General features: G+C 42.2%; 1 protein-coding gene across 3 annotated transcripts in view; it reads right to left on the reverse strand.

The window, feature by feature from the left end:
* Window positions 1–13,570: 13,570 nt before the first annotated feature.
* The window catches only part of HTT (huntingtin), an 80,576-nt gene continuing 69,582 nt past the window's right edge, over window positions 13,571–24,564 (reverse strand). For all 3 annotated transcript variants that reach the window (XM_059845272.1, XM_059845271.1, XM_059845273.1), the window contains 7 exons: window positions 23,137–23,327; window positions 22,568–22,682; window positions 22,133–22,346; window positions 21,881–21,986; window positions 20,358–20,520; window positions 19,563–19,723; window positions 13,571–18,576 (listed from right to left, as the gene is read on the reverse strand). In XM_059845272.1, the coding sequence (XP_059701255.1) occupies window positions 18,363–18,576; window positions 19,563–19,723; window positions 20,358–20,520; window positions 21,881–21,986; window positions 22,133–22,346; window positions 22,568–22,682; window positions 23,137–23,327 (1,164 nt within the window). In that variant the 3' untranslated portion in view covers window positions 13,571–18,362. The remainder of the gene's footprint in view (window positions 18,577–19,562; window positions 19,724–20,357; window positions 20,521–21,880; window positions 21,987–22,132; window positions 22,347–22,567; window positions 22,683–23,136; window positions 23,328–24,564) is intronic.

Consider the following 24,564-nt stretch of genomic DNA (forward strand, 5'->3'; position numbering starts at 1 on the left):
GGACTAAGGGGTTAACCCGGCTCGCAGGCATACATTAAACCGTGCTGAGAGCATTCCACAGAAATACCATCCCAGGAGGAATAGCCAACCTGACAAACTGTGTCTGGGCAACAGACAAATCCACTGGCTTTTGAGGGCAGCAGCAATAGGGCATTTTGTGGGCACTCAGGAACCCTTAGAAACCCAGGGCACAGAAAATCAGCCATTGTATGGACAGCTGCAGGGGGGGGGAAAGCCCTGGGAAGCCATTTATGCAGTATTAGCGGTGAAAGTTGCACTCTGCTTTAAGCAGACTCATTTCGAGTTCTACCACGTGTTTAAAAGGCAAAATACTTCCTCGTTCCTGTTAAAAGCTGTGGCTCTGTCCCCCCTTCTCCCTGCACAACACGTGATAAAGACACACACCTAGAGCAGAGCACAGAACCTGTGGCTGAGTATCCCAGACTCTGATCCCTATCAGGCTTCACAAACCAGAGCCTGAGCAGCCTCTCAGGAGTTTGCTGTAAAAGCAATTGGAGCTGCAATTAACAACAGCACATCTTAGCATAGGGAAAGGCTTCTAACTAGCAGCTAATTAGGAGGGCAAACACTGAAGCTTGTTAGCTGAGATGCTAATGAGAATTATACTTGAGTGGCAGCAGACTAGCTATTCAGAGTTAATTAGAAACCTCAGCTGATAGTATATTGCTCTTAAGAGCTTTCAAAACAAACAACTGGAAAAACTGTCCTGCAGCTAAGGATCCAGCATGCCGTGTTGAGTAATTCATGGGCAGCCAGGAGATTACACTCAGGCATCGGGGTAATTTAACAGCAGGTGGAGATGGAGGAGAGGAGGTTTTTAGGAGGTTCGTGCTCCCCTGGATTTTCAAAGGTTCTGCTCATCCGTGGGTGGCAGCCCTGCCCCTGCATCACCCAGTGCTGGGGGAACAGCACCCAGCTGCACAGAGGGTGAGCAGGGCAGCTGCCACATGCCCAAAGTATCCTCCCCAGCCTTGTGCAGAGCTGGGATAAGGACCTGGGCTGACTCAAGAGCACCTGGCAGCTTTCCTGTCCCATCCCCAGCCTCTCCCACCCCAGCCTCAGCTCTCCTCCAGGACAGCTGCTGCTGGGAGCTGCACCAGGTGAAGCTGCAGCTGTGTGCAAGTTGCTCTCACCATGCCTTTGCCTTCCTGGGGCACGGGAGGGGTTTCCTCTCCTCCTCTCCTTGTGCAGCGAGGGGGCAAAGAGTAAATCAGGGCACTTAGAGGGGAAAATCCTGTTAAATGTAATGTGGCTGCAATGGGGATGGTGAAGTGTGGCCTTACCTGGGCTGAGTTGCATGGCTGATTCCTGCTCTGAGCAGAGCCAGGGAGGCTGAGCAAAGGGGCTGAGTGTTTAAATGTTTCCTCTGAGCCTGATTGGAAGCACAAGAGCCAGTCAGGGGCTGGGGAGAGGCTGCTAAACTCCAAGTAGGTTGCTTGTTTCAGGAAAAGGTTGGATACTGGAGAACCTCCACACGGCGCTCATGAAAATGTTCAGTCTCACAGAGGAGAGGAATGCTCCAGAATAATTGGGGGATTTTCAGTTTTGCAGAGGCCCTGTTTGCATTAAAACTTGCAGCAATTTAAGCCAAACCTGGTTTTAATTCTATTTATTGAAACCAATTGCAAACCCATGTGGATACTCTTAAACAGAATCAGCTTTTCCAAAAGGAAAAACACTGCAAATCAGATTTCAATTAAAGCACAGAGGAGCATCCACAAACGGTTTTACACCAGTGTAATTAAATAGATTTCAAAGTTTAACTTTAGTTTAACTGACAATTTCAAAGCTTCACTTAAAACAATGTGACTTTTAATGCAGATGTGATCTGGCAGTCACTGGCTGTTGGTATATGGGAGGGTAGGGAACTTTGCATACTGAAACCTCCCTGTGAGAGTCCTGGGATTGAATAGCTGTAAATACACCCTTCACACAAACCTTTAACTATCTGCAGTAGTCAGTGTGAAAGTATGAAAATTAAGAGTAGACACTAACACTATCAGCTATAATCCATACATCCATTTCTTTCATAAAGGAAAAAAAATCCTGGTGCATGAGCAGTATCCTGAAGAGACAAATTTACTTCACTAGAGCTTTGGGAACCCTCATTATCACTCAATGTATTTGAAGCAAGAGTCCTGATTGTGGTTATTCAGGTTTAACAGGACTTGGAAATGCTGACTGAAGCTAGAGGCAGAGCTCCCCCCACACCAGAGGGGTGCAGCTCTGGGCTTGACCATGCTGCAGCTGGCTGGAGATCATCCCAGCCCCAGCCAGAGGCTGGGCTCAGCAGGAACAGCCCACTAGTGACCAGGACACGATGGGGGGTTTCACAAACCATTTCAAAACCCTTTCCAAACTCACCAGTGGCTGGTGCCTGCCATCCCAGAGCTGGATGCATGGCCTGGGGGGGGGGGGGTCGCCTTGCACAGCTGCTCTGGGTTTAGTGCAAAGTGTAATAAGCTGTTTGGCAACTCAAACCAGGCTAAATAAAAGCAGCAGAAAAGATTTAAGTAACTCATATTACTGCCTCAGAGAAGATTTACTGGTGGGTAACTAAGGGCAGGGATAGTGGTACCTGTAGGCAGTGCTGACAAACTGCCTGGACACAACCCAGCCAGCACAGCACTCGTGAAAGGCAGCTGCTGTCCTCTCCACCCCTCATCACCTAGGGCTCCTGGTGGATTTTCCCTGTGTGAAAGAATGTGAAAGGAGCCTTCCCAGAGCTGCAGCCCAGCTTGGAAGCAAACCAGGGCAAGGCTCTGGGTGTTCCTAGGGTTTGTACTGCTGACAGCAAGCAGGTACAGCTGTAGGGACAGGTGGGCAGAGCTGGGGTTTGGCCACAGCCTTGTTGGCATCTGTCTCCCCTTTGTGACCATCCCAGTGCCTGGAGTGGGAGGCTGGGACACTGCTCTCAGACACAGCTTCATGCACAGGGTGTGTCTGCAAGGAGTGCTGGACAGTGACTCCAGTGCCTGAGCTGGCAGCACGAAGTGTGTGCCTGTGAACTGGCCACTAAAAGGTCAGTTTAGCTGAGACTGATCCTTCTCTCAGAATCAGAGCTAAAGCCTGAGTTCTCTGGATACTTTCTGTTACCTTGCTAAGCAATTTCCTTGCTCCTCAGACTCCCCAGACACAGCAATAATTTTCCCCCATGGATTCAGGAGGATGGCACAGTCTTTTAACATCCTAGCAAGCAAACTGTAACTTTCCCCATTTGTTATGTGTGCTTGTTGCCATCTTCCCTCTGCAGGGATAAATGTACAGCTTTAACCCTGAATTTCATCTATTTCCTTTCTCCTGACTGTGAATCCCTTTCAGTATTGCTAACTTCACACTGGCTTGCACACAGCATCCAGCTCCACAAGAGCCCAATTTTCCTTTCAGGCTGATGATCTCCTGCTGCAGCAGCATCAGCTCCCCCTGCCAAGGAGCCCTCCCTGCCAGCCCTCCTCTCCTGGCCCACGCTGCACACCTGCAGCAAAACTACACAATCTGTGGCAGATTTTTCCTCTTTTTCTCCCCCAGAACTGGGCTGCTGCTTGGCTGGCATTGCAGCTCCCTGGGGATCAGTGTTTTAGCTCTGCAGGACATACTACCCCAGGTCTCTCTCTTGTAATGGTTTTAATTTTTCATCATGCTCAGAGCACTGCCTGCTGTCTCTTAAGCTTTCATATGCACTGGGGAATTTCTTTTGCTTGGCAAATATTCATGGGTTTATCAAAGATTATGTCTGGGCTTTCTAATAAAGGGGTTTCTGGTAATGCCTCTGAATTGACTTTTTTTCCCCTAATTCACAGTCTGATCTCTCACAACTGACATAATGCCCCAAAATTGCAACACTGCACCTTTAATCTTAGATCACTCACCAGTCCTCTTTTTCTTCAGGGAAGAAAAGAGAGAGAAAAAAAGGTAGTATGAGGAGCAGAAGTCTCTTCTTTGTTGAAGTCTTTGGCCTCAGGTCAAGAAGGCTTTTCATGGGAAAGCCCTGCCTTCCCTGGAGAACTTGCATAAATCCCCATTCTCTGCTGCTGCCTTCACCTCTGTGCCCTCCAAAGGCAGGGGCTGGATCTGTTTTCCTGTGCTGCTTCCTTCACTCCACATTTATTTTTTGCTAATCAAGTGCAGCTATTACATCACACAGGAGGTGATTAGAGGAACTTCCAGCCTAGAGAAAATACTGAATTCAGGATGCTGCTTTCACTATTCCATGAATTACTAGTATCTGCTTTGTCTGGATACGTGTTGCTAAAACAATTTGGCCACAGTTTAATATAGGTAGGTTTCAACTTTCACATGTGTCAAGCAGTGCTGTATTTTTGGCATGACCTGTAATCCCAGCATGCTGGAATTTCAAAAGGCCCTGGATCCCACCTGTCCATCTCTGCATCCCTGCCCTCTGTGCTGATGGCAGCAGTGCTGCCTTCCCTGAGCACATGGCACTGCTGTGCTCTCCACTGAGCATTTCTGCTGCTTTGCACTTCTCCTGCCTGTACAGTCTGATTCTCCAAGCCACCACTTGTGCCTCTTCTCTAACTTTATTCATTTTATTGCATTTTACTTTCTTTTTGTCTTTGTGTCTTGCCTTTGCACAAACAGAGGAGCTCTGCTCAAAGCACTTTCCATTGTCTCTGAGCTACCTCACAGATTTCCTTTGCTTGCATCCCTTCCTTCCCAGAAGTTCCCCATTGGCCCTGCAGGCTGTGGGAGATGGGCAGGAGAATCCATGTGTGATATTCTGGGCAGAAGAAAGTTTGCTGTAGCCATGCTCTGTCAAACATCAGTGCAGTGCTGGGGCAGAACTAACACACCCTGCTCCTCACTGGGACCTCTCACCCTGGCCTTGGCTCTGCAAGGGCAGCACTGCAGGGATCTCTGGGCTCACATCTGCCCAGATTATACTTCTACAAACACCACCAGCAAGAATCACAGACATCAGTGAGCTAACACCAAGTTCAAGTACTCTGCAGCATTTTTGCTCAAATTTTTATTCCCCTTAATCACTGCTGAGTTCATCTTGAAGATTTGTGAACGTCTTGCATAGCTTGGCCATTTAACTGCTACTTTTCCTGATTCTTGTTAATACTTGTCAATTTTCCTATCAAAACTCATTAAAGGATTTTTTCCCTTCATTTTTCAAAAATAGGATTTTCCTTTAGCTTGGCAAGTCTATTCCTGTTCCCATCCTAATCCTGCTAGAGAATGTGCATTGCTCATTACCCTTAACAACACATCTACTCTTTTTCTTGCTTTTCCTTTTTCTGCATGTCTGGCAGTTCTGCAGCTTTACTCTTGTAAGCTGAATAAAGCTCAGTTTCTGCACCCATTTCTTTTCCAGCTGAGGCAGAAAGCCTAAGGAGCCTTCAGTGTGCCCTCCACTCCCAAAGCAATTCTGAATTTCTGGTTGTATGCACAGATAGATACAACAGCACATGCCTGCCACTGGGTGCAAGCACGAAAAGGTACCTGCTCCAGAACAACAACTCAGTTTTATTCCTGTGAGCCCAGGCCATATATCCACGTGGAAGACAAGGTGGTGATCAGCAGCCAGCATGATTCACTAAAGCTAAATCAGCCTTTAGGACTGCCTCCTACAAAGAACAACTGCCTGTGTGGCTGGGGGGAGAGCAATGGATTTTGTCTACCTTGACTTCAGCAGGGCTTCACAACATCCTCGTAGGCAAACTCAGGAGCTGTGGGCAGTGAGGTGCATTGAGAACTGGCTGAGTGGCAGATCCAGAGGGTCATGAGCAGTGGCACAGGGTCTAGCTGGAGACCTGTCACCAGTGGTGTCCCCCAGGGTGCTGTACTGGGCCCTGTGCTGTTTAGCTTGTTTATCAATAATTTTGATGAAGGAACAGGATGAAATTTATTGTTTATCAATAAATTTGATGAAGGAACTTGCAGAGGATCTTCCTCTGCAAGTTCCCTGCCTACACAAAGCTGGGAGGAGTGGCCAGTACCCCAAGGAGCTGTGCAGCCCTTCAGAGGGAACTCAACAGGCTGGAGAGATGGGCAGAGAGGAACCTTCTGGAATTCAGCAAGGGCAAATGCAGGGTGCTGCACCTGGGGAGGAACAACCCCGTGGAGCAGCCCAGGCTGGGGCTGACCTGCTGGAAGGCAGCTCTGCAGAGGAGGGCCTGGGGGTCCTGGTGGACACCAGCTGTCCATGGGCCAGCAGGGTGTCCTTGTGGCTAAGAAGGCCAATGGAGTCCTGGGGTAAGTCAGGAGGGGCAGTGGCAGCAGGTCAGGGGAGGTGATCCTGCCCCTCTGCTCAGCCCTGGTGGGACACATCTGGAGTGCTGTGTCCAGTTCTGGGCTCCTCAGGACAAGAGAGACATGGAGATCCTGGAGTGGGTCCAGTGACAAAGATGCTGAAGGCTCTGGAGAGTCTCTCTTGTAAGGAAAGGCTGAGGGAGCTGAGCCTGTTCAGCCTCAGACTGAGAGGGGACCCCATCAGTGTCTGCCAGTATCTCCAAGGAAGGTGTTAAGAGGATGGATCAGGCTCTGCTCAGGGGTACCAAGCAGCAGGACAAGAGGCAATGAGCAGAAACTGATGCACAGAAGCTCCCCCTGAATATGAGGAAGAACTTCTTCACTGTTCTGAGCACTGGAACACACTGCACAGAGAGGGTGTGGGGTCTCCCTCCCTGGAGATATTCCAGAACTCTCTGGATACAATCCTGTGCCATGTGCTCTGGGATGTCCCTGCTTCAGCAGCGTGGGACCAGATGCCCACTGTGGTCCCTTCCAGCCTCGCTCATACTGTGATTCAGTGAGTCTCCTCAGCCATGTCCTGGAAGCAGAGTTCTCCCTCTTCAGCACAGACTCCTGTTGCAGCACTCCCTGTCAGAGTATTGTCATAAAAACATCTACCTTTTGCTTGTAAGTTACCACATACTGCAAAAATCCCCACTGGAGTGTGTACAGGAGTATCCCCCAGAATGAAAGGCTCTGTATGCATTTAATAATGAAATGCCCATTTGATGTTTAGAACCAGATGAAAGGAGAGATAAGAGCAACTGGAAACAGCTTGGATATTGCAGCTTCAGCCTGATAAGACTATGCTTTTACCCTACTATTCTAAATCTGTCTTTTTTTCAAAACAAAAATATTTCATAAGGAATTTTATAATAAAGGGGGAGCTTTCATGTCCCATCTGAAAGGGCTCCTTGAAACGGATTTTAAAAGAAAACATCAAGGAAGACATTAGGACTGTTCCTCACTCTTTCATCAGTATACATAGTTCATAATGCACATCAGGTGCCACGGGCACTGCTGTTCAAGGTTAAAGCAAGGTCCCTATGAAAGGGACAATTACTCTCTAGTGACAGATAAGGAGAAGAAAGTCAAAGCTAAACCGTGCGAGCAGGAAAGGCAGGAGTGCTCAAAGTGAACTGGAAAAGCTACAAAAGCCTTTACCTCAGGAAGAGGCCACTTCAGCACCTGGCTGTGAATTCAGGTTTTAATCTGTCACCAACAGTCCCTGACAGGCTGTCCCTCAAAGGCAGCTGGCAGGAGCCCCAGCGTGGAGCAGACCTGCAGGGATGGGGGCCTATGGGCTGGTGGGGCTGTGCCTGCACTCTGTTGGGCTGTGGGAGAAAAGCCTGGCTTCAGCATTCTTCTTAAGTACTAAAAACATTATAAAGGCATGTTTTTGAAAGGAAAATGAAAACCAAAGTTCATGTCCAGGAGCACCAAATTTGGTGGAGGATTCCAGGAACCCCCATTCCACCCATGGGAAGATCTGGAGCCACAAAGGCTCAAGCTCAGAGGGAGAGAATGAAACTGGGGAACATTCAGAGAAGAGAGGCAAACACAAGTGCACAGGATGGTGTGGGCTGCATCCATGGGGCTGAGGAACCTGGCTGATGTCACACAGGCTGTGGCCATCAGGGGAGGTTCCTGAGGACTGGGAACATCATCACTTCTGTCCCCCAGCAGGAGGATCTGGGAAACCCGGGCCTGTCGCCATGATATTTTCTGAAAAATCCCTTTGCCTGGATTTTTCTCCTGAGATGAGAGGCCTCAGAAACTAGATGTAAACAATGATTATCTGCTGCTGTGGAATGCAACAGGTGCATCTTTGATTGGTCCATGTTGGTTGTTTTTAATTAACAGCCAATCATAGTCCGGCTGTCTCAGACTCTCTGGTCAGTCACAAGATTTTAATCATTCCATTCTTTTCCTTGCTGGCCTTCTGATGAAATCCTTTCTTCTCTTCTTTTAGTATAGTTTTAATACATCATAAAATAATAAATCAGCCTTCTGAAACATGAAGTCAAGATTCTCATCTCTTCCCTGATCCTGGGACCCCTGCAAAAACTGCCACATGTGCCTGATAAGCCTTCATGTTGCAATGAACCCTGGTACAGCAAAATTGTGTAACTTAAAAGTAGCACCTTTTCAAAGAAGAAGCTTTCTGGAATGTGATCAAGAAATCAAATAAGGCAAGAATATTACCTGTGAAAATTCAAATCATCAGACTCTCACTAGAGAAAAGTGCAGCAATATGTGGAGATGCAACTGTAACTAGAAAAAGGAGAAAAACTTTTAGTATTTTTGATTTTCAGAAGAAGAAAAAAAAAGCATATTTGCTTTCCTCAAGTGGATGAAAGGCACCTGTATAAAAAGAAGAAAGACAGTTCTGGCTGACTCTGGAATAGTAATTTGCAGGGAAAATTGTAGTTCAAAGAAAAAATTAAGTATTTATTCTTTTCATAATCAAATATAAAGGAACACTCAAGGTCTAATTCGAAGGAAAAAGTACACTACTAAGAAGCAGTTTCAAGTTTTGCAACCTTCTTTCAACTTATGTTGGAATGCATGAAATAGAAGCTTCTCTGAGTCCCTCAGAGAGAGAAAGGATTGCAGGGATTGAATTGGAACCTTTAGAGAAACTGAAATATATTAAAGCACATATTAATAATATATTATATTAATATAATATAATAATAAATATATTAAAGTAAGAGTGTAAGTTTTAGTTCTAAGTAAGTAGAAATATATCTTAAGTACCTAAAGAGGCTGTGATAGCTAGTAAAAAGCCCTAAAGCCTAGTTTTAAGTTCAGTAGTGATACCTTTCACAAAATTAACTTAGCTCCAGACATAATGAAAACACAGCAGAACCTTGCTTGCATTTCCAGATAGATCAGAGAGAACTATTTGTGTGAACAGATAGAACTATATGGGTAAATTTTGTGTAAGAACTGGCACTACTTTCAGACATTAGAATTAACCTCAGAGGGGTGTAGGAAGGATGTTTTAGAATTGTGTCTTTAGCTGATTGGATGATTTATTAATAAAATCCCCCAATATTGGAGTGCAAAAAAAGGTGACAGTAGCTTCTGCTGGGAACATCAGGACTCTATGCCAGAAGCTTTTAGCACAGATTTCAATACTCTGAACTCTCTGCCTTTGAGGCTGATGTATTCATGCCATAAACAACTTAACAACAACTGCTCCTGTCTCTTTGAAGACCCAAGACTCACTCATAACTCAACAAACTTACTACCACAGCTTACTGAAAATGGGTTTCTTTCCCTTGCTGCTCTATGAACACCCATAGTGCAAGAGGAAGCTAAACACAAAAGCTGGGAGCAACATCAAAAATGCTCTCCCACCTTTAATAACAGGAACCTTCAACATTTTCAGGCATATTATGGTGAAGTGGACAAAGCCATTGAAGGTGAAGAATGAGAAGATGCTCTTTCCTACCATCCCTTGGTCCCTGGGCTGAATCTTGCAATCACATTACATGAAGCCTCCCTTTCCCAGGAGGAACCATCCTGGCTCTGTCCTGCAATGCCCTTAAAAGTGTCATAAATGCTTCTCTGTCCTTGGGTGCACCACAGCTGTTTGGTCTCCAAGGAGACCTCTTCAAGGTCCACAAACTGCCTGGATGGTGATATATTATATAAGATATAGCCAGTGATGATATATCAGATATTTTCACAGAGAAAAAGTAACAACCTGCAACAGGCAGCAATGCACCATGCAAATGCTGGTGGCTGGGAATTTTTTAACAAACATGGATACTTTTCCTTGTTCATAACTGGCCCTCAGCAGACAAAAGGCCCTTTACTCACAAAAAGCACACACCAGGCTGCTGCACAAATCCTATCCTTTCTTCCTGCATCACATCCTGGAGCTTTAGAGCAGAAAAGCACAAGGGAAAAAACATATGTCAGACAACCCTCATCACTACCCCTTTTTGGGCCCTGCTAAAATGTTAACTTTAAATTATTTTCTTCTGAATGAATGCCCATCTCATGACAGGCTTTGAAAATCTCTTCAAAATATGTAATTTAGGGCTAAATTCTTGTTTATGCTACTCAGCTTCTAAAGTTATCCTGTCTACATGAGATTTTATAGCCAATAAAACATGACCGAGAACACATGAAATAATAAATTTGATCTCCTGTCCTGATTTTTTTTCATGTAATTAAGCTACAGAGAATAATACAATTTAATCATTGTTAATTTGGGACTGGCATTTATGTTTCCTCCAGAGTTAATGCAGTCAAACTGAGAACAAAAGCAGCACAGACAAAGGAGAGGCAGAGCTCACTAAGTTAATAATTAATAACCAATCGGACTATATTTAACCCATCAGCAAAATCACAAAAGAACTTTGGGCACTCTAAGTCTCTCTGCAGCAAACTGAGCACCTCATACTTTCCCCAGTAGCCATGGGGCAGCAATCTTTCCAAGTGTAACATGATAACTCAACGTGACTTCTTACAATGCTCCAGCATCACCCCTGGACTCATCATTGCTGTCAAAGGCACAATGTGCAGTTTGGATTTTTATGGATCTAAGAAGCATAGATTTGCTTAATCCTGTCATCTGAGACAACTCAACTCAAATCAGACCAGGTTTGCTGAATCTTTCCCACACAGGAATACTCTCAACCCCCACAGTGGGAGAGTTGGAAAATTAACCTGTCAGCACAACACAAGCCTCTGTTTACCACTGAGAGTGTGACTTGGTCCCAGATAATGTTTTTTGAAGCAGCAGGTCCTTTCACTATTACTGTTAGTGCTGCCTGCAAGTTTCCCAGCTGCCAGATCATGTTTCTCACTTTTTTTTGGTAATATTATCAGATCACACTGCAATGGGAACAGGTATTATCCACAAGCTCACATTTAAATAACTGCAGTATATAAATATGTTGCTTCAGTAAGCACAGATAGAACCATCCCCAAGACAACCACAAAAGCAGTAAAGTACAGATTGAAACATTTGTGAAAGCATTTGATTTTGGCACTGATGAAGGTAAACATCTGAACAATATTCTTAGATTGCTACTTAGGTAGCAAAAAAGTTGCAGGTTATTTGCTCTCCTTCTAAAGGTTCACTTCTTCAGGACTCCCAATTAATTAATAAACTCCAGGTACTTCAGATCACTCAGCCTTATCCTGTTAGTCACATACCAATCTATTGATGACATACAACTTTTATTTTAAAGCATTCAACAGGTGAAATATTTACTCTGGCAGCCAAGGCAGAGGAAAGAAGACAGGAGGAGAAGGAATGAGCTTAAGCCACATTACCAAGAGATGGAAGGATCAGAAGCCTGGAAAGCACTTAAAAATACCTCCCAGATCTGCAGCATCCAGTGTTCATTTAAAACAGTGGTAGTTTGACTCAGTTAAGAAGGCAAAGAAAAATTACTATGAACAAAGTGTAATTAAGAGTATCTGCCCAAACTTGCCTGAAATAAAAGTTAAACAATGAATTGTGTATTTTCATAGATGTTAAATCAAATGCCAAAGATGATATTTGAAATGTCAACATTACCAAGACACACCAAGAAAAGTTAAGTGAGCAAGCTTTACACTTGCCTTTCCATTGGACAAGACAGATGCTTCAATCCTAGAGCCATTTAACAGCAAGACAGGGATGAAAACACATTTAGTGCCTCTTCCTCAGGGGAAGAAAGGGGTGGAAAAGACTAAGATTCTAATTTGGAGAAGTTATTTCAACACTGACTTGAAGTTTTACAGTGCATAGAATTCAAGATGAGCTAGACTAGCAAAAACCTTGTATTTAAATGGCCTGACTTAATCTGGCTCACAGCTCTGTGGGCAGCTGGTACCTGGTCAAACCCAGTCCTCAGGGATGCATTTTGCTTGGAGCCCAAACACTGCAGCCTGGCTGAAAGAACTCCAAAATGTAAATAATGAGATAAAACAATAAGGTTGCACTTGATCAAAATCTACCCATGACGTTTGCAGCTTGAAGGATAAGAAAATAGCACCTGGGGTAAGGGACTGCTCTGCCATATTTGGATGTGTACACCATGGGAAAGATCAGAAAGAAAATTAAGGTGGAATTACGGCCGCAATAGAAGAGCAGAAGGCTTGGCTCACTCCAAAGATAACATTCTATATAAACTGTATGAACTTTTTCATGTTTCTACTTCCAACTTTTTAACAAACCTACAAGTTACAAATCTTTTCATCTCTTCAAACAGTTATGCAAAACTTATGGTATAATTATGTTTAATTCTACAGGCAATCAAAGCCTTTTGTCTTGTAACTGGGGTGGAGCCATGCCAATTCCCAAATGATGGCTGCAATACTCTTTACAGCTGCACTGCCTAAAAAGCAGAGAATAAAGCATAATACCTGTACAGGGCAGGAAAGGCAGTGGGGAAAGCAAAAAAGTTCTAGCAAATTAAAAAGTTCTAGTCTACTAAGTGCAATACTTCATCTGCCTGCGCCTGGCAATTCATCTTTAGGGGTAATATTTCCAGAAATTAAATGTTTTTTCTCCTCTGAGTGACAAAAAGATGAAGACTTTATGGCTCAAACAAGTGTCCAGTTCTGCAGACAAAGGCACTTACCACAGCACAGCTCTGTCCCTCAGCTCCACGGCTGCACTAAAAGGTGACACAGCGGTGGATCAGCCGCCACCAACGCCGACAAGGAACAACAAGATGTAAAAGAAGTTACTTTGACTCAGGACAAAACCAGCACGTGCTTTCTACATTAAGCTACTACTTCAAACTTTATGCCAGAGTTTCCAGGGAACAGCCAAGTGCTGCAAAGTTAATCAAAACAAGATGTCTGTGAGCCGTTGAGTACTGCAAGAGATCCTCCAGTGTTCAGCAGCAGGACCACCCAGAAATTTCTTTTAAGATGCAAGCCCAACAGCTGGGAAACCAAGCTTCAGCAAGTTAAACCATTTCTTCTCCTGTGTAACATTATCCCTCCCCAGGACTGCTGTGGATAAATACACTCTCATTCACAAATACAGCTGTACACTTGAATTTTGCCTTTTCTGATCTCATCTAGAATCCCAGAGAAGTTTTGGCAAGCATGACTGTTAGATACAATTAAAAGCTCAGCCGTGATAGCTCTTGGTTAATTGCAAACAGCACTGTGATTGTGCAGCGTAGCTACATTTCCAGAGAGTTCAAGTATTCCTGCATATCCTAATAATACTCAGTATTTGATAGTTGCTGAAAAGAGGAGATACTGGGGAAAAACTGTAGTAAGAATGCATCAAGCCCTTCTTTTTAAATAACCAGAGAAAAATCACTTACAGTAATAGTTGCATTTTATTTTCTCTTTTAGTTTCAATGTGCAGTATTTTCAGCATTTTGTCTTTAAACTTAAACATACATCTAAAATTATATGCTTTTCTTTTCCCTTGAGTACAATTGCTCTTCAGGTTGGGGCTCCAAGCTTTTGCTCATCATTGCCCTCAAACTATATCCCACCACAGGGTGCGTTACCTTATCCTTGTCAAGTTTATCCAACTCGATGGCGTGTATACACGGACTGATGGGAATGATAAGCTCACACAAAATGCACATGACTAAAGCAGCACATGCTTCACAAATGCTCTGCAGCATTTATACCCAGTTACCTGAATGCAGCTAAAAACTTTATCAAGATATACCGTAGAAGCTCTCCTGGGTATGACTGTGGGATTCTCAAGATTTTTAAATGGATACTTTAGGTAGCATGCACAATGAGTTCACCCAAAATCTCTGTATTAGGTTAAATTAACATCATTAATTTCCTCCAGATTTTGCTACATTGCTTACTCTAGTTTTTACAGCAGCTTGTTATCACTTTAAAACACTTGAACTACTTAAAAACGAGCAAAGTATTTTGCCCTCTTGTAACTTTCAGCAATTGTGTCCTTATAACCAAAACTGTTTTAAGAGCAAAGCACCTTCCATTGTCCCTCAGTTGATTTCTGTCTTTAGCAGAAAGTTTAGTTGGGATTGTACATGGAAAAAGTCTGATTTACACAATGAATGTACTCAATTAGTTCCCCATCTTCTCCCATCCCTTTCAAAGACCGGGTAAGATCCTGAATGACTGAATTTAACTAAACTGCTTATTGCTATTATTTATTGCTCACTATACCCTAAAATTTCTTATATTATGGAAGCATAAATGCTCAACTCTGACAGCTCCACAAACTCCTAAGACAAACCAGGTCTGCTGCTCTTGGAGAAGTGTCTTTGCAGTGCTTTTAACACAACCTCCTTATCTGCTATATAGTTAACAGCTTCTGAAAAAGGAGAATGGCAAGACAGAATGCTCTTAAGGCAAAGCTACTAGATATCAACAAATTACTTTTAACCCAAAAGGTTCCACTTGTTCCTCCCTGATTTGACCAAAATCTGTTCACTCATTACTCAGTGCTTTCAGAATGCTGCTGGTGGTTGAAAAACAAGCAATGTCTTGGTGCTAAGAAGGCATTCCTACCAAAGCAAAAATAACACACAGTCATCTACTAGGTGCTTTAGGCAAGAAATGACATCTGAGTATACACTTCAGAGAAGATTTCAATAAACTCACATTCAATTGCAACCGGAAAACAACATAAATAGTAAAAAAACCACTTTGAATCCCACAAATAAGAACAGGTTTACAATAAGTTGTTGTTTGCAACTCCTCACTCTTGCACTTAGCACAAGGGAGGGGGCAGGCTGAAATGAAACACAAAGCAAACTTTATTTAATGGGTCAGTGGGTAGCTGGTCCAAAAGCTATTTGTAACAAGTTGGCTGGCATAGAGTGCTCTTAGGGGAGGGCCACATTATAGATTTAGTAATGTAGTTTCTTTGACAACTGAATTGTAACTGAAGTTTTAAATATTAATCTGTCCCAAGTATGCTCCCAGTCATGCCATACCTCTCATCTTGTAAGGCTGCAAAGAAGCCACTTTTACTGCAAAGCACATTAAAGATGCTGTCTGCTTTGTTTAGCCAGGACAACAAATTTATGTCTAAAAACCAAACACATTTCTACCCTGATCTCAATGAAAAAATTTTCTGATTTTCAGAATTAGCTTTCTGTTTACAGCAAGTTAAAAACATTGTGAAATAAAATCTTGCATAGAGTCAGTCTCAAAGGACAAGCAGTATTTTTATTTCCTTTAAATGCAACATCAGAATCCCTTAATGGCCACTGTTCTGCTGTTACACTACCCCTATGGCACACCTTGTGGCTCGTGTCACTAAAAGCAGACAGGAGTGATTTTGGGTATGATTTCATTCCCAAAGAACTGAGGGTGTGGAAAGAATGTCTAGAAAGAAGAGAAGAAAGTGTGCTGCAGTGAAATGTCTGAACTGAAGCTCTACTGCAGTGTGCTCCCACACTAGGAAGACCCTTAAGCTAAACTCCTTCAGGTCACAGAGAATTTCCTAAGAGGAGGTGCCCTTCTTTAGACACTTGGGACACATTACAGGAGGTACATACACTAACACAAATCTCCAAGAGAGGTTCAAACAGGTGAAGTTATTACCAGTGAATCTGTGTGAGGTTAGAACTGAGTGCATCAGCTCTAGAGCTTGTCTTGATTCAGGTAATGCAAGTACTTGCTCTAAGGCTGGCAAGAGGCATTTGAGGAACGGGAATCTGTCACATCTAATGTTTTTGGCCCAGCTGTGCTGACTGCTTAATTCAATGTATTTCTTCACTGGCTTGAAAGATTCTGTAGCAAGTCCCAAGCTGGTTTGGAAAGTTTCAGAAAGGATCTAGCTCCTGTGATCCCAAGGTAAAGTAATCAGCTGGTCTGTGTTAATCATGAGGAGCTTAAAATTATGAAGAATTTAACAGTTTCATAACACAACATATACTGTTATATGGTGAGAATTTGACTAACCTGATGCTTTAAAAATATATTAAAATCTATTTTAAATTCTGGAAAATAGCTTACAAAAATATCTTCACTTAAACTATATATCATACAAAAACTGACTGGTGTGTGGGTTTACAGTACAAAACGATTATTGGTGATTACAAAAGGGAAGAGTGATCTATACTACCCCTTAATGCAAACACAGGGCATTATATCTCACGGCCTGGAATTAGACTTTTATCAGAATTAAGATAATTTCCAATATAACTCAAAAACTTTCAAACAGTATCTATTTTATTAAACCTTTTTCTGAAACCCTGTTCAGTTTCTTTTAAAAATCACCACAGTGCTGTGGCCCAAGGAAGAAGAGTAACCCAACTAAGGACAGAAATAATTGCTCTAGATAATAAGACCTGTAGAGAGCTAAATACAGCAACATCTACAGTTGTTTCTACTGCCCATACTATCAATTTCCTCTACCAGTTTCTAAAAGGAAGCGACACCAGTGGACAATTCCTTTGTAATCAATTTAAGGGCAGAAGCAACAATTTTTGGTCTAGATTGGAATTAGTTTAAATACATGGGTTTAATAAATACAAATATACACATCTGTATACATTAAATGTTGTCACATGTGTATAATTTCAACATATACATTATATACAGAAATACATACAGTACATGCTCCTCCTGACAACACTATCTCATTTTTCCAAGTGTCACCAAAAGGTGTGATAAGAAAATGAAGAGAGGTTGAATGTAGGATCTGACAGAGAACCAAGGTATCATTTCTATATCATGAAAGACTTAAATACAACTAGAGACAAATGCTGTGCTAGATTTCCTCATGTAAAGCTTAGGAATCAATGGCATTCCCTGGGTGGTGAGTAAAAGCTAAATCTGGCCCTGTGTAGTGTCCTGAAATTCATGGATCATTGTGTTTTGTGTCTAAAGCATTATGGATACAACAGGTAATAAAAGAGGTTGTGTAATCTAACACTATAGCCAGTCCCAAAGTAGACCACAGCAGCCTTCTGATTCTTTACTGCTACCACATATTTGTTCACATGAGAGTGGTCCAGATGACTCCATGGTCTCAGTTAGGAAAGCTCAAATGGTTGTTGACTACTGGGGAGCTTGCACCATTTTGTCTCTGAAAATGCTGTGCAGCAAATAAGAGCAGTTTCTTAGGTATCTAAAGTTTGATTGAGAGTGACTAGTCCTCTTTTTTACCATTATGCCTCAAAATTAAGGAATTACAAAGAAGCTACAGTAAAGTGGATCAGAAGAATGCCTCCTTAGTACAGTTTCTCAAGACAAATTATTCAACATATTCCAGTTTTAAAGCACTTGAAGAAAAAGTGAGATGCAAAACAAGATGTAATCTGTACATTAAGATGGATTTCCAAAAGGAACATGAATTCAAGAATGAGGAAAAAAAAATGAGGACAATACAGATGTCAAGACATTCAGTAGCATGGCTTTTGTTCATCTCCCATTACAGCACAGCTCATGCACCACACATCTTACAATTTACATACTGTACATAATATAGAAATATTTAAGTTAAAATTTCTTTCACTGATATATTGTACTCAAATTTGAAATCCTGAGAAGAAAAAAGAAAAACGCGTGGTTACGTATGTGCACTATATCTCTGGTATCACCAACACATACACCACTGGATATCAGAAAATCCAGAGAGAAATTACATGCTGGAAGTGTAAATCATAAAAGAAATTCTCTTTTCCTTGTTTGGGAGCGACATTAGGAAACAAATTCTATTCTGTACTACACAACAGTATATACAGGTACATAAAACTATGAAGTTGGCTAATGACTGCATGTTGCAATAACAGTCTATCAGTGCTTCACTGGCTGCACCACAGTGGCTTCAGCTGCATATTGGGAAGAAGAGGAATACCAGATACCTTGCATGTGGTACTAGCTCATATTTTACAGCTTGGATGTGTGGCTTCTTTAGTCCCCAACATCACTTGAAAAACACTGACATACTTCATTCCACTTAGAGGTGCTTGGTGTCAACAACAACTACACTTGACTTCTCAGGTGATTTCCAGTGCTGCAGAGCACTTGTCCATGCATGCTGGAAGGAAAACTGACAGGTCCGTATTTATCACAAATGCAACCCCAGGTATTTTCTTCATCTTGCATTCCTCGTAACTCATATTCCAACACTAGTCATGCAGTTCCACTACACATCAGGATGTTCAACATGCTGTGACCTTGTGGACATTTTGCAAACAGGTCAGCAGGCGATGGTATGGGGTTCCTGGAGATGCCACCACCTCAAACACCGACTGGAAGGCTCTCCGATCCAACTCTTCATCGATCTGGTGTCGGTAGAAGTCTATGGCCACCAAACAGAAGATGTTAACATCCACCTGCTCTGATTTTCCCATTCTGCTGATAATATGTGGAAGACTGAAATACAAGTTAAGGTCATAAAAGGACAGACATTGCCTCTCTTTTAGTTTAGCAGTTTAAACTCTGCTCTCCACTAAAACAGCTTATTCTTAAGTTCACCAACAATGCTCAAGTGCAAAATGCTGTCATCTGGAAATTAACTGCTACTACATAAATCCTATTTCTTCCTTAACATCACACAATTTCTTATCCTCAGAAATTAATTTCAAGCTAGCAGTAGTTTTCTTTATCCATTGGAGCAAATGATGCAATCAGCAACTGCTGAGAGCCAAAAAGCACTGCTGAGGTTGGGAGTCATTAGAATGTCTCAAACATGACAAATGGCCATTTTTTTTGTCTGCACACAAAATGCACTAGTGATTTTTCTGTTTGTTTCAGGGCTTTGTTTATTTGTTTTTAAATAAACCCAGCACTAATATAACACACACATATTTTTTAGATAGATAGATAGATAGATAGATAGATAGATAGGTAGGTAGGAACAAGTCTGTTCCAATTTATTTGACCAATGCAATTCCATTGCCAAAGCCCACTATTACTGCAGTGCACAGCCAGGGTGATAACTGCAAAATACAGTTTGGATGTAGAGGATAATTCTCTTGATTTTGAGTTTGTCGGCTTCTTTCATTTTCTTCAATATATTTTATCTTGCAGAAGGAATACAGAGTTTTAAAAGGTCACAGCAATACTATCTTGATAAAGCTTTTAAAAAGTCCTTCAAAGTAAGGACTTTCCCAATCAACTAGCATAGCCAAAAGGAACTGATCTTAAAGCAGTACTTTTAGATAACTTTACTCTCATAATCTGTTTAGATCTTCTCTTTTTTCCCTACAAACCCGAGGTACCAGCAGCACAAAGCAATACACACCATTACTATCTGCAGTAAAACTGCCTTTTTTGTGTCTTACACTTGTACTCTTATCCTTCAAGGCTTTACACTATAATTACCCAGAAATGGCACACATTCAATCTTTTTAGGATACATTGCTGAAATCCATTGACTGGTGGAAGCACTGACAAAAAAACAGGAAAGACTCCACATTGCCATTGCCACGGGTGTTCTTTGTGTGAAATTAGAGAGAGAGAGCATCACCCAGTCACGGACCATGGAGGATTGTCCAGTGCTATGCAGTGTCTGGAACACCTGCAAAATATTGTACACAGGAATAGACAGGGTGGATGGATACAGGAAAAAGTTCAGTTTCTCTTGTAAAGGTTCTCTCTGGCTACAAAGCTCTGAGGGTCACAAACTGGATTCCTGGGGACAACTCTGAATCTAATGAATTAGTGAACTGGACTTGTGACAAATGTGCCAAACTGAAGTAATCACACAGAAATATACAACTTGTGTGATGTCTCTGTTTCTGTAGATCACATGTGCTGTGCACATGCACTCTCCAGTGATGCACAAGCCCAGCAGGTGCTGAAGAGCCAAAAGCCCAGAAGCCCAGATGAAGCCACAGGGGCTTGCCTTTTAGGCTCACAAGGTGATGGCTCACTCAGATCTAGAATCTAAGCACCAGGATCACAACCACTAACTTCTCTTTATTTCTCATTATCAGTGACTGGACTGTCCTGCAGTGAGCTTTGGCCTCTAGGTGACATGGCAATTCTAACCCTCAATGCTGCCTGGAAGGCAAAGCTCACAGCAGGACAGCTCAACCATGGCAGGTTTTTTAGATCTAATTAACAAAAGTGGTATATGGCCCTTCAGCTGAACTGTCAATTATTTAGAAATTTTCTGAAACATTAAAGAAAAATGAATGTATCAATACTACCTTATAAACTACTGTTGCCATGAATTGTGGGTATGGCTGCTGATTGGACAGAAATTCCCCAATGACTTTGTTCATTACGTCTTGTGGGGGGAAAAAATCATCAAGGAACTGTGGAAGAATCCGAGCCACTACTCGAGCTTCAAAAGGAAATCCCTTCCTGATCCTGAAAATAATAAAAAATTAAATACATTATGATTGAATGTCAACACATATCTTGTTCTTTTCAAATTTAATTGGCAATGGAAAGAACATTTTACTTTCATCTCTGAGTAGGCCAGTTCTCAGTACTGATGAATCCAAATCTTCATGTAATCTTAATAACAGACTACCCAGAGAGGTCTATCAAAGCTGTCAGAAGCTGTTACAGGTGTCTCCTTACCCCACACTTTCCCCTTTTCTTTTTTGAATAATCACATTTTTTGAAGGTCTGGAATTGTATCAGAGATGAAACTTACCAACAGGAATGCTGAAAAAACTAAACAAGAACAAAAATGGACAGGGAGATCACTCCACCTAGTTATCAGAGAAAAGACCATTTATAAGCAGAACACTAGTTTTCATTCATAACCTCTTGGCATTTTTTATTGAAGTTCAGAATGACCAACATATCAAATGAGAAAAGCAAGCTGTATTGCTGTGTAAAGTGGGGAAAAGATACTCCAACCTACAGACAACTTTGTTTAAATAACACTAATTGGAAAAGTCTTTCTAATAAAGGCAGCATCCGTTGATGCATCAAGATCAAGTTACCATCATGTGATTCTTCCCTGCAAAAGTTATTTTTTGCTTGTAGTAGTCACATTTGTTTTGCTAGCTCTTCAGAGTGATATATTCAAAAGCACTCAAACACTGCTCTAGTTCTGTTCTCACCAAGTACAGAAGTGAAACCCTCCTCCAGTTTTATGGAAAACCACCGAACACTTTAAAAAATGTAAACCATTACCCACAAACTACTACACAAAATCTAACATGCTATACTCGCTTTAGACAGCTTGAGATTGTCAGATCAAAACAGGGGTTTTGAAATGTTCCCATTAATGAGTTCCATGTGAATACAGAAGTTTTACTGTATCCTTCCACTGCAATTACTTAACAGCCTCAGAAAGAGCAACTCTTGTGAGGAGGGAAGCGGAGAAAAAAGTTTTAAACTCTTAGGGTGGTTAGAAAGATTATTTCCTGTAAACTGGATTTATATCCTTGATTATGTAGAAGACATCCTGAAAAGCACTTAAGAGTTTGACCCGAAGGGAGCTGGAAATACATTTATGAAGTATTATGGTTTGTGCAACACACTGTATCAGTTTGGACATGTCTGGTTTTCATTTACATTCCTGCACATTTGTGCTGCCTTCAGCAATTCCATCAGTGTTACTGTGTATAGCAGGAGTGTAACTTTTAAGAAATAGTAAGTAGAGAAACATCATTAATTAACTGAAAGAACTGTCAAATAGAGAAGTGATCAAGCAGTGGCAAACACAATCCTTTCCCTCCCAGAGCCCCATTTACACATTTTGTTCTCTTACCTATCAAAAAGGACAGATACTCGTTCCATAGCAACAATCACAGATTCACTGTCAGGAGCACCAGGATTTGCATCTGGGATACGGCTGGGGCTGATTTTTTCCTTTCCTAAACCAAAGTAATTTGTTACAAGTTCACTGTGAATGTTAAAATACACTTCTTTTACTCTTGGTAACAAAAAAAAAAATTAAGAAAATTAGCATTGTTGGCAAGCCAGTCTCCCAGCACATCAGAAGCATAAAAAAAGTGAATACCTGTGTACATGCAAGTCAGCATTAATCCCAGGGCTGCCATTGCTCTGTGGGGGCTCTGCACATTCACCCTGTCAACACTCAGCTTAACCAGGGACTCACTGTCCAGCCTGGAAAGCTGCTCTGAAAGAAGAAGTCGTTCCAATCCTCTCAGGACACAGTGATAAATAATGGATGGTGTTGATTCATCACTTCCAGACACCATGACTCCACACATCTGAAATAAAGCAAAAAAACCCCAACTGTTTGGTTTTGAGGTGCGTTTAGGTCATCTTCTAGCACCACACCACAATAGCATGAATGGCATCAGGTAATAACAAAAACTGATGAAACTAAACCCAAAAGCATGCCTACAGCTCACTATCCAAGTGTTAAAGACAGCTAATGTGGTGGTCTCAGGTTACACAACAACCCCTCACTGGAGGCATCACAACATACCTGTATAATTCCTGCAGAGAATTCAGGCCCTACATCCAGTGGGTAATTCTCGATCAAATAGAAAGCAGCTGCACACATGACCAAAATGTGCTCTTGGTTATGGATATTCACACAACTGCAAATGAGCAAAAACACTAGCGGTCACACCAAAGTTGTTTAGGTCACAAACAGAGATACTATAAACAATTTCTAGAAATTCAAAGTATTTTTGAACATGAAAACTAAACCCTTTTTAATATGACAGAAAGTATTGCTGAGGTGCCATAAGAGAACATTGATTCTCATGAAAATGACAGAAAAATGAGATTTAGGTAACACAGTTTAGAAGACTGTGTTTAGAAAGACACAAAAGCCTATACTATCAAACAGTTTTCTCATCCTCAAATACCATTTCACTCTGTAAATTAAACCTAAAATTGGATGATATTTTCAATGAAAATGCCAAAAGCTGCTTGATACAACAGCCTGCTCTAAAATGTACCAGGCAACTGCCAACAACAGAGAGCCCTTTTGTTCAGACATAAACATGCAACAGTTTGGAGCCAGGGGGAAAGGGAGAAGAGTCTTACTGTGCTACTCCTCTCAAATTGGAGAGCAGATACTCGCTGATAATTGGAATGAGCTGCTTTGCTGTCTCGTCCAGCAAGTCACACTCAAGGATATAAAGAATTCCATGCAGGGCTCCAATCCGACTTGGCATGTGGGTGCTCCTTAGGGTTGATTCCAGCAGTCGACTTACTGGTTCAGCCACAGCTTTATCCTGATACACCCAACAAGAGCTCTCATTAGAAATCAACAATGGTTTAAATACTGGCAAGTCCCGTCATTCAGAAAAACTTGGAACAAATTAAAGAGAAGAAAATAGGGAACAAACCAGAGCCTGGCTTAAACTACTTTGAATAAATGTCACAAGACAAATACAATCAGACAAGAGATGAGTTGCAGATTAACCAGGAAATTGATGCTACTTTGTTTTATTTGTACAAAGTTATGTCACGATTTAAAATTTAAAAAAAACCAAATAAGATAAGGATTAGTTCAGTAAATAGTACATGCTACTAAGAATATAGGACTTGAATGACTGAAATTTTGTGGACTTTCAACTAAACACAAAGGATTTTTCCATCTGAAACCAGACAACTATACCAACTAATATCTGTCTACTCAAGTCATAGCACATCATTCCATTCATTTATTATTCTCTGAGACAGCTGGTACTCAGACCTACACATCTTTCCCTCCACCAATTCTAGATGAGGGAATTAACTGTACTGTGATCTGGATGAGGGAATTAAGTGTACTTTCAGCTGGGCAGGACTGTTGATTTGCTGGAGGTGAGGGAGACTCTGCAAAGGGATCTGGACAGGCTGGATCAGTGGGCCCAAGGCTCTGAGGTTCAACAAGGCCAAGTGCTGGGTTCTGCCCCTGGGCCACAACAACCCCTGCAGTGCCACAGGCTGGGGCAGAGTGGCTGGAAAGGGCCCTGTGGAAAAGGACCTGGGGGTGCTGGGTGAGAGTGGCTGAACATGAGCCAGGTGTGCCCAGGTGGCCAAGAAGGCCAAGGGCACCTGGCCTGGACCAGCAGTGGTGTGGCCAGCAGGACCAGGGCAGTGACTGTCACCCTGTACTTCATAGAATCATTAAGGTTGGAAAAGTCCTCGAAGATCATGGAGTCCAGCCTTTGACCAAGCACCACCATTGACTAAACCACAGCACTGAGTGCCATGTCCAGTCATTTCTGGAAGACCTGCAGGGATGGTGACTCTACCACCTCCCTGGGCAGCCTATCCCAATGCTTAACCACCCTTCCAGTGAAGAAATTCTTCCTAACAGCCAACCCAAACCTCCTCTGGCACAACCTGAAGCCATCTCCTCTTGTCCTGTCACCTGAGAGAAGAGACTGACCCTTACTTTGCTATAATCTTTCAAGAACTTGTAGAGTCATAAGGTCCCCCCTGAGCCTCCTTAGGCTCCATCCTTAGGGGAATGGTTTCATT

Source organism: Haemorhous mexicanus, chromosome 4 (assembly GCF_027477595.1).
Source record: "Haemorhous mexicanus isolate bHaeMex1 chromosome 4, bHaeMex1.pri, whole genome shotgun sequence".
Classification (NCBI taxonomy): Eukaryota; Metazoa; Chordata; class Aves; order Passeriformes; family Fringillidae; genus Haemorhous; species Haemorhous mexicanus.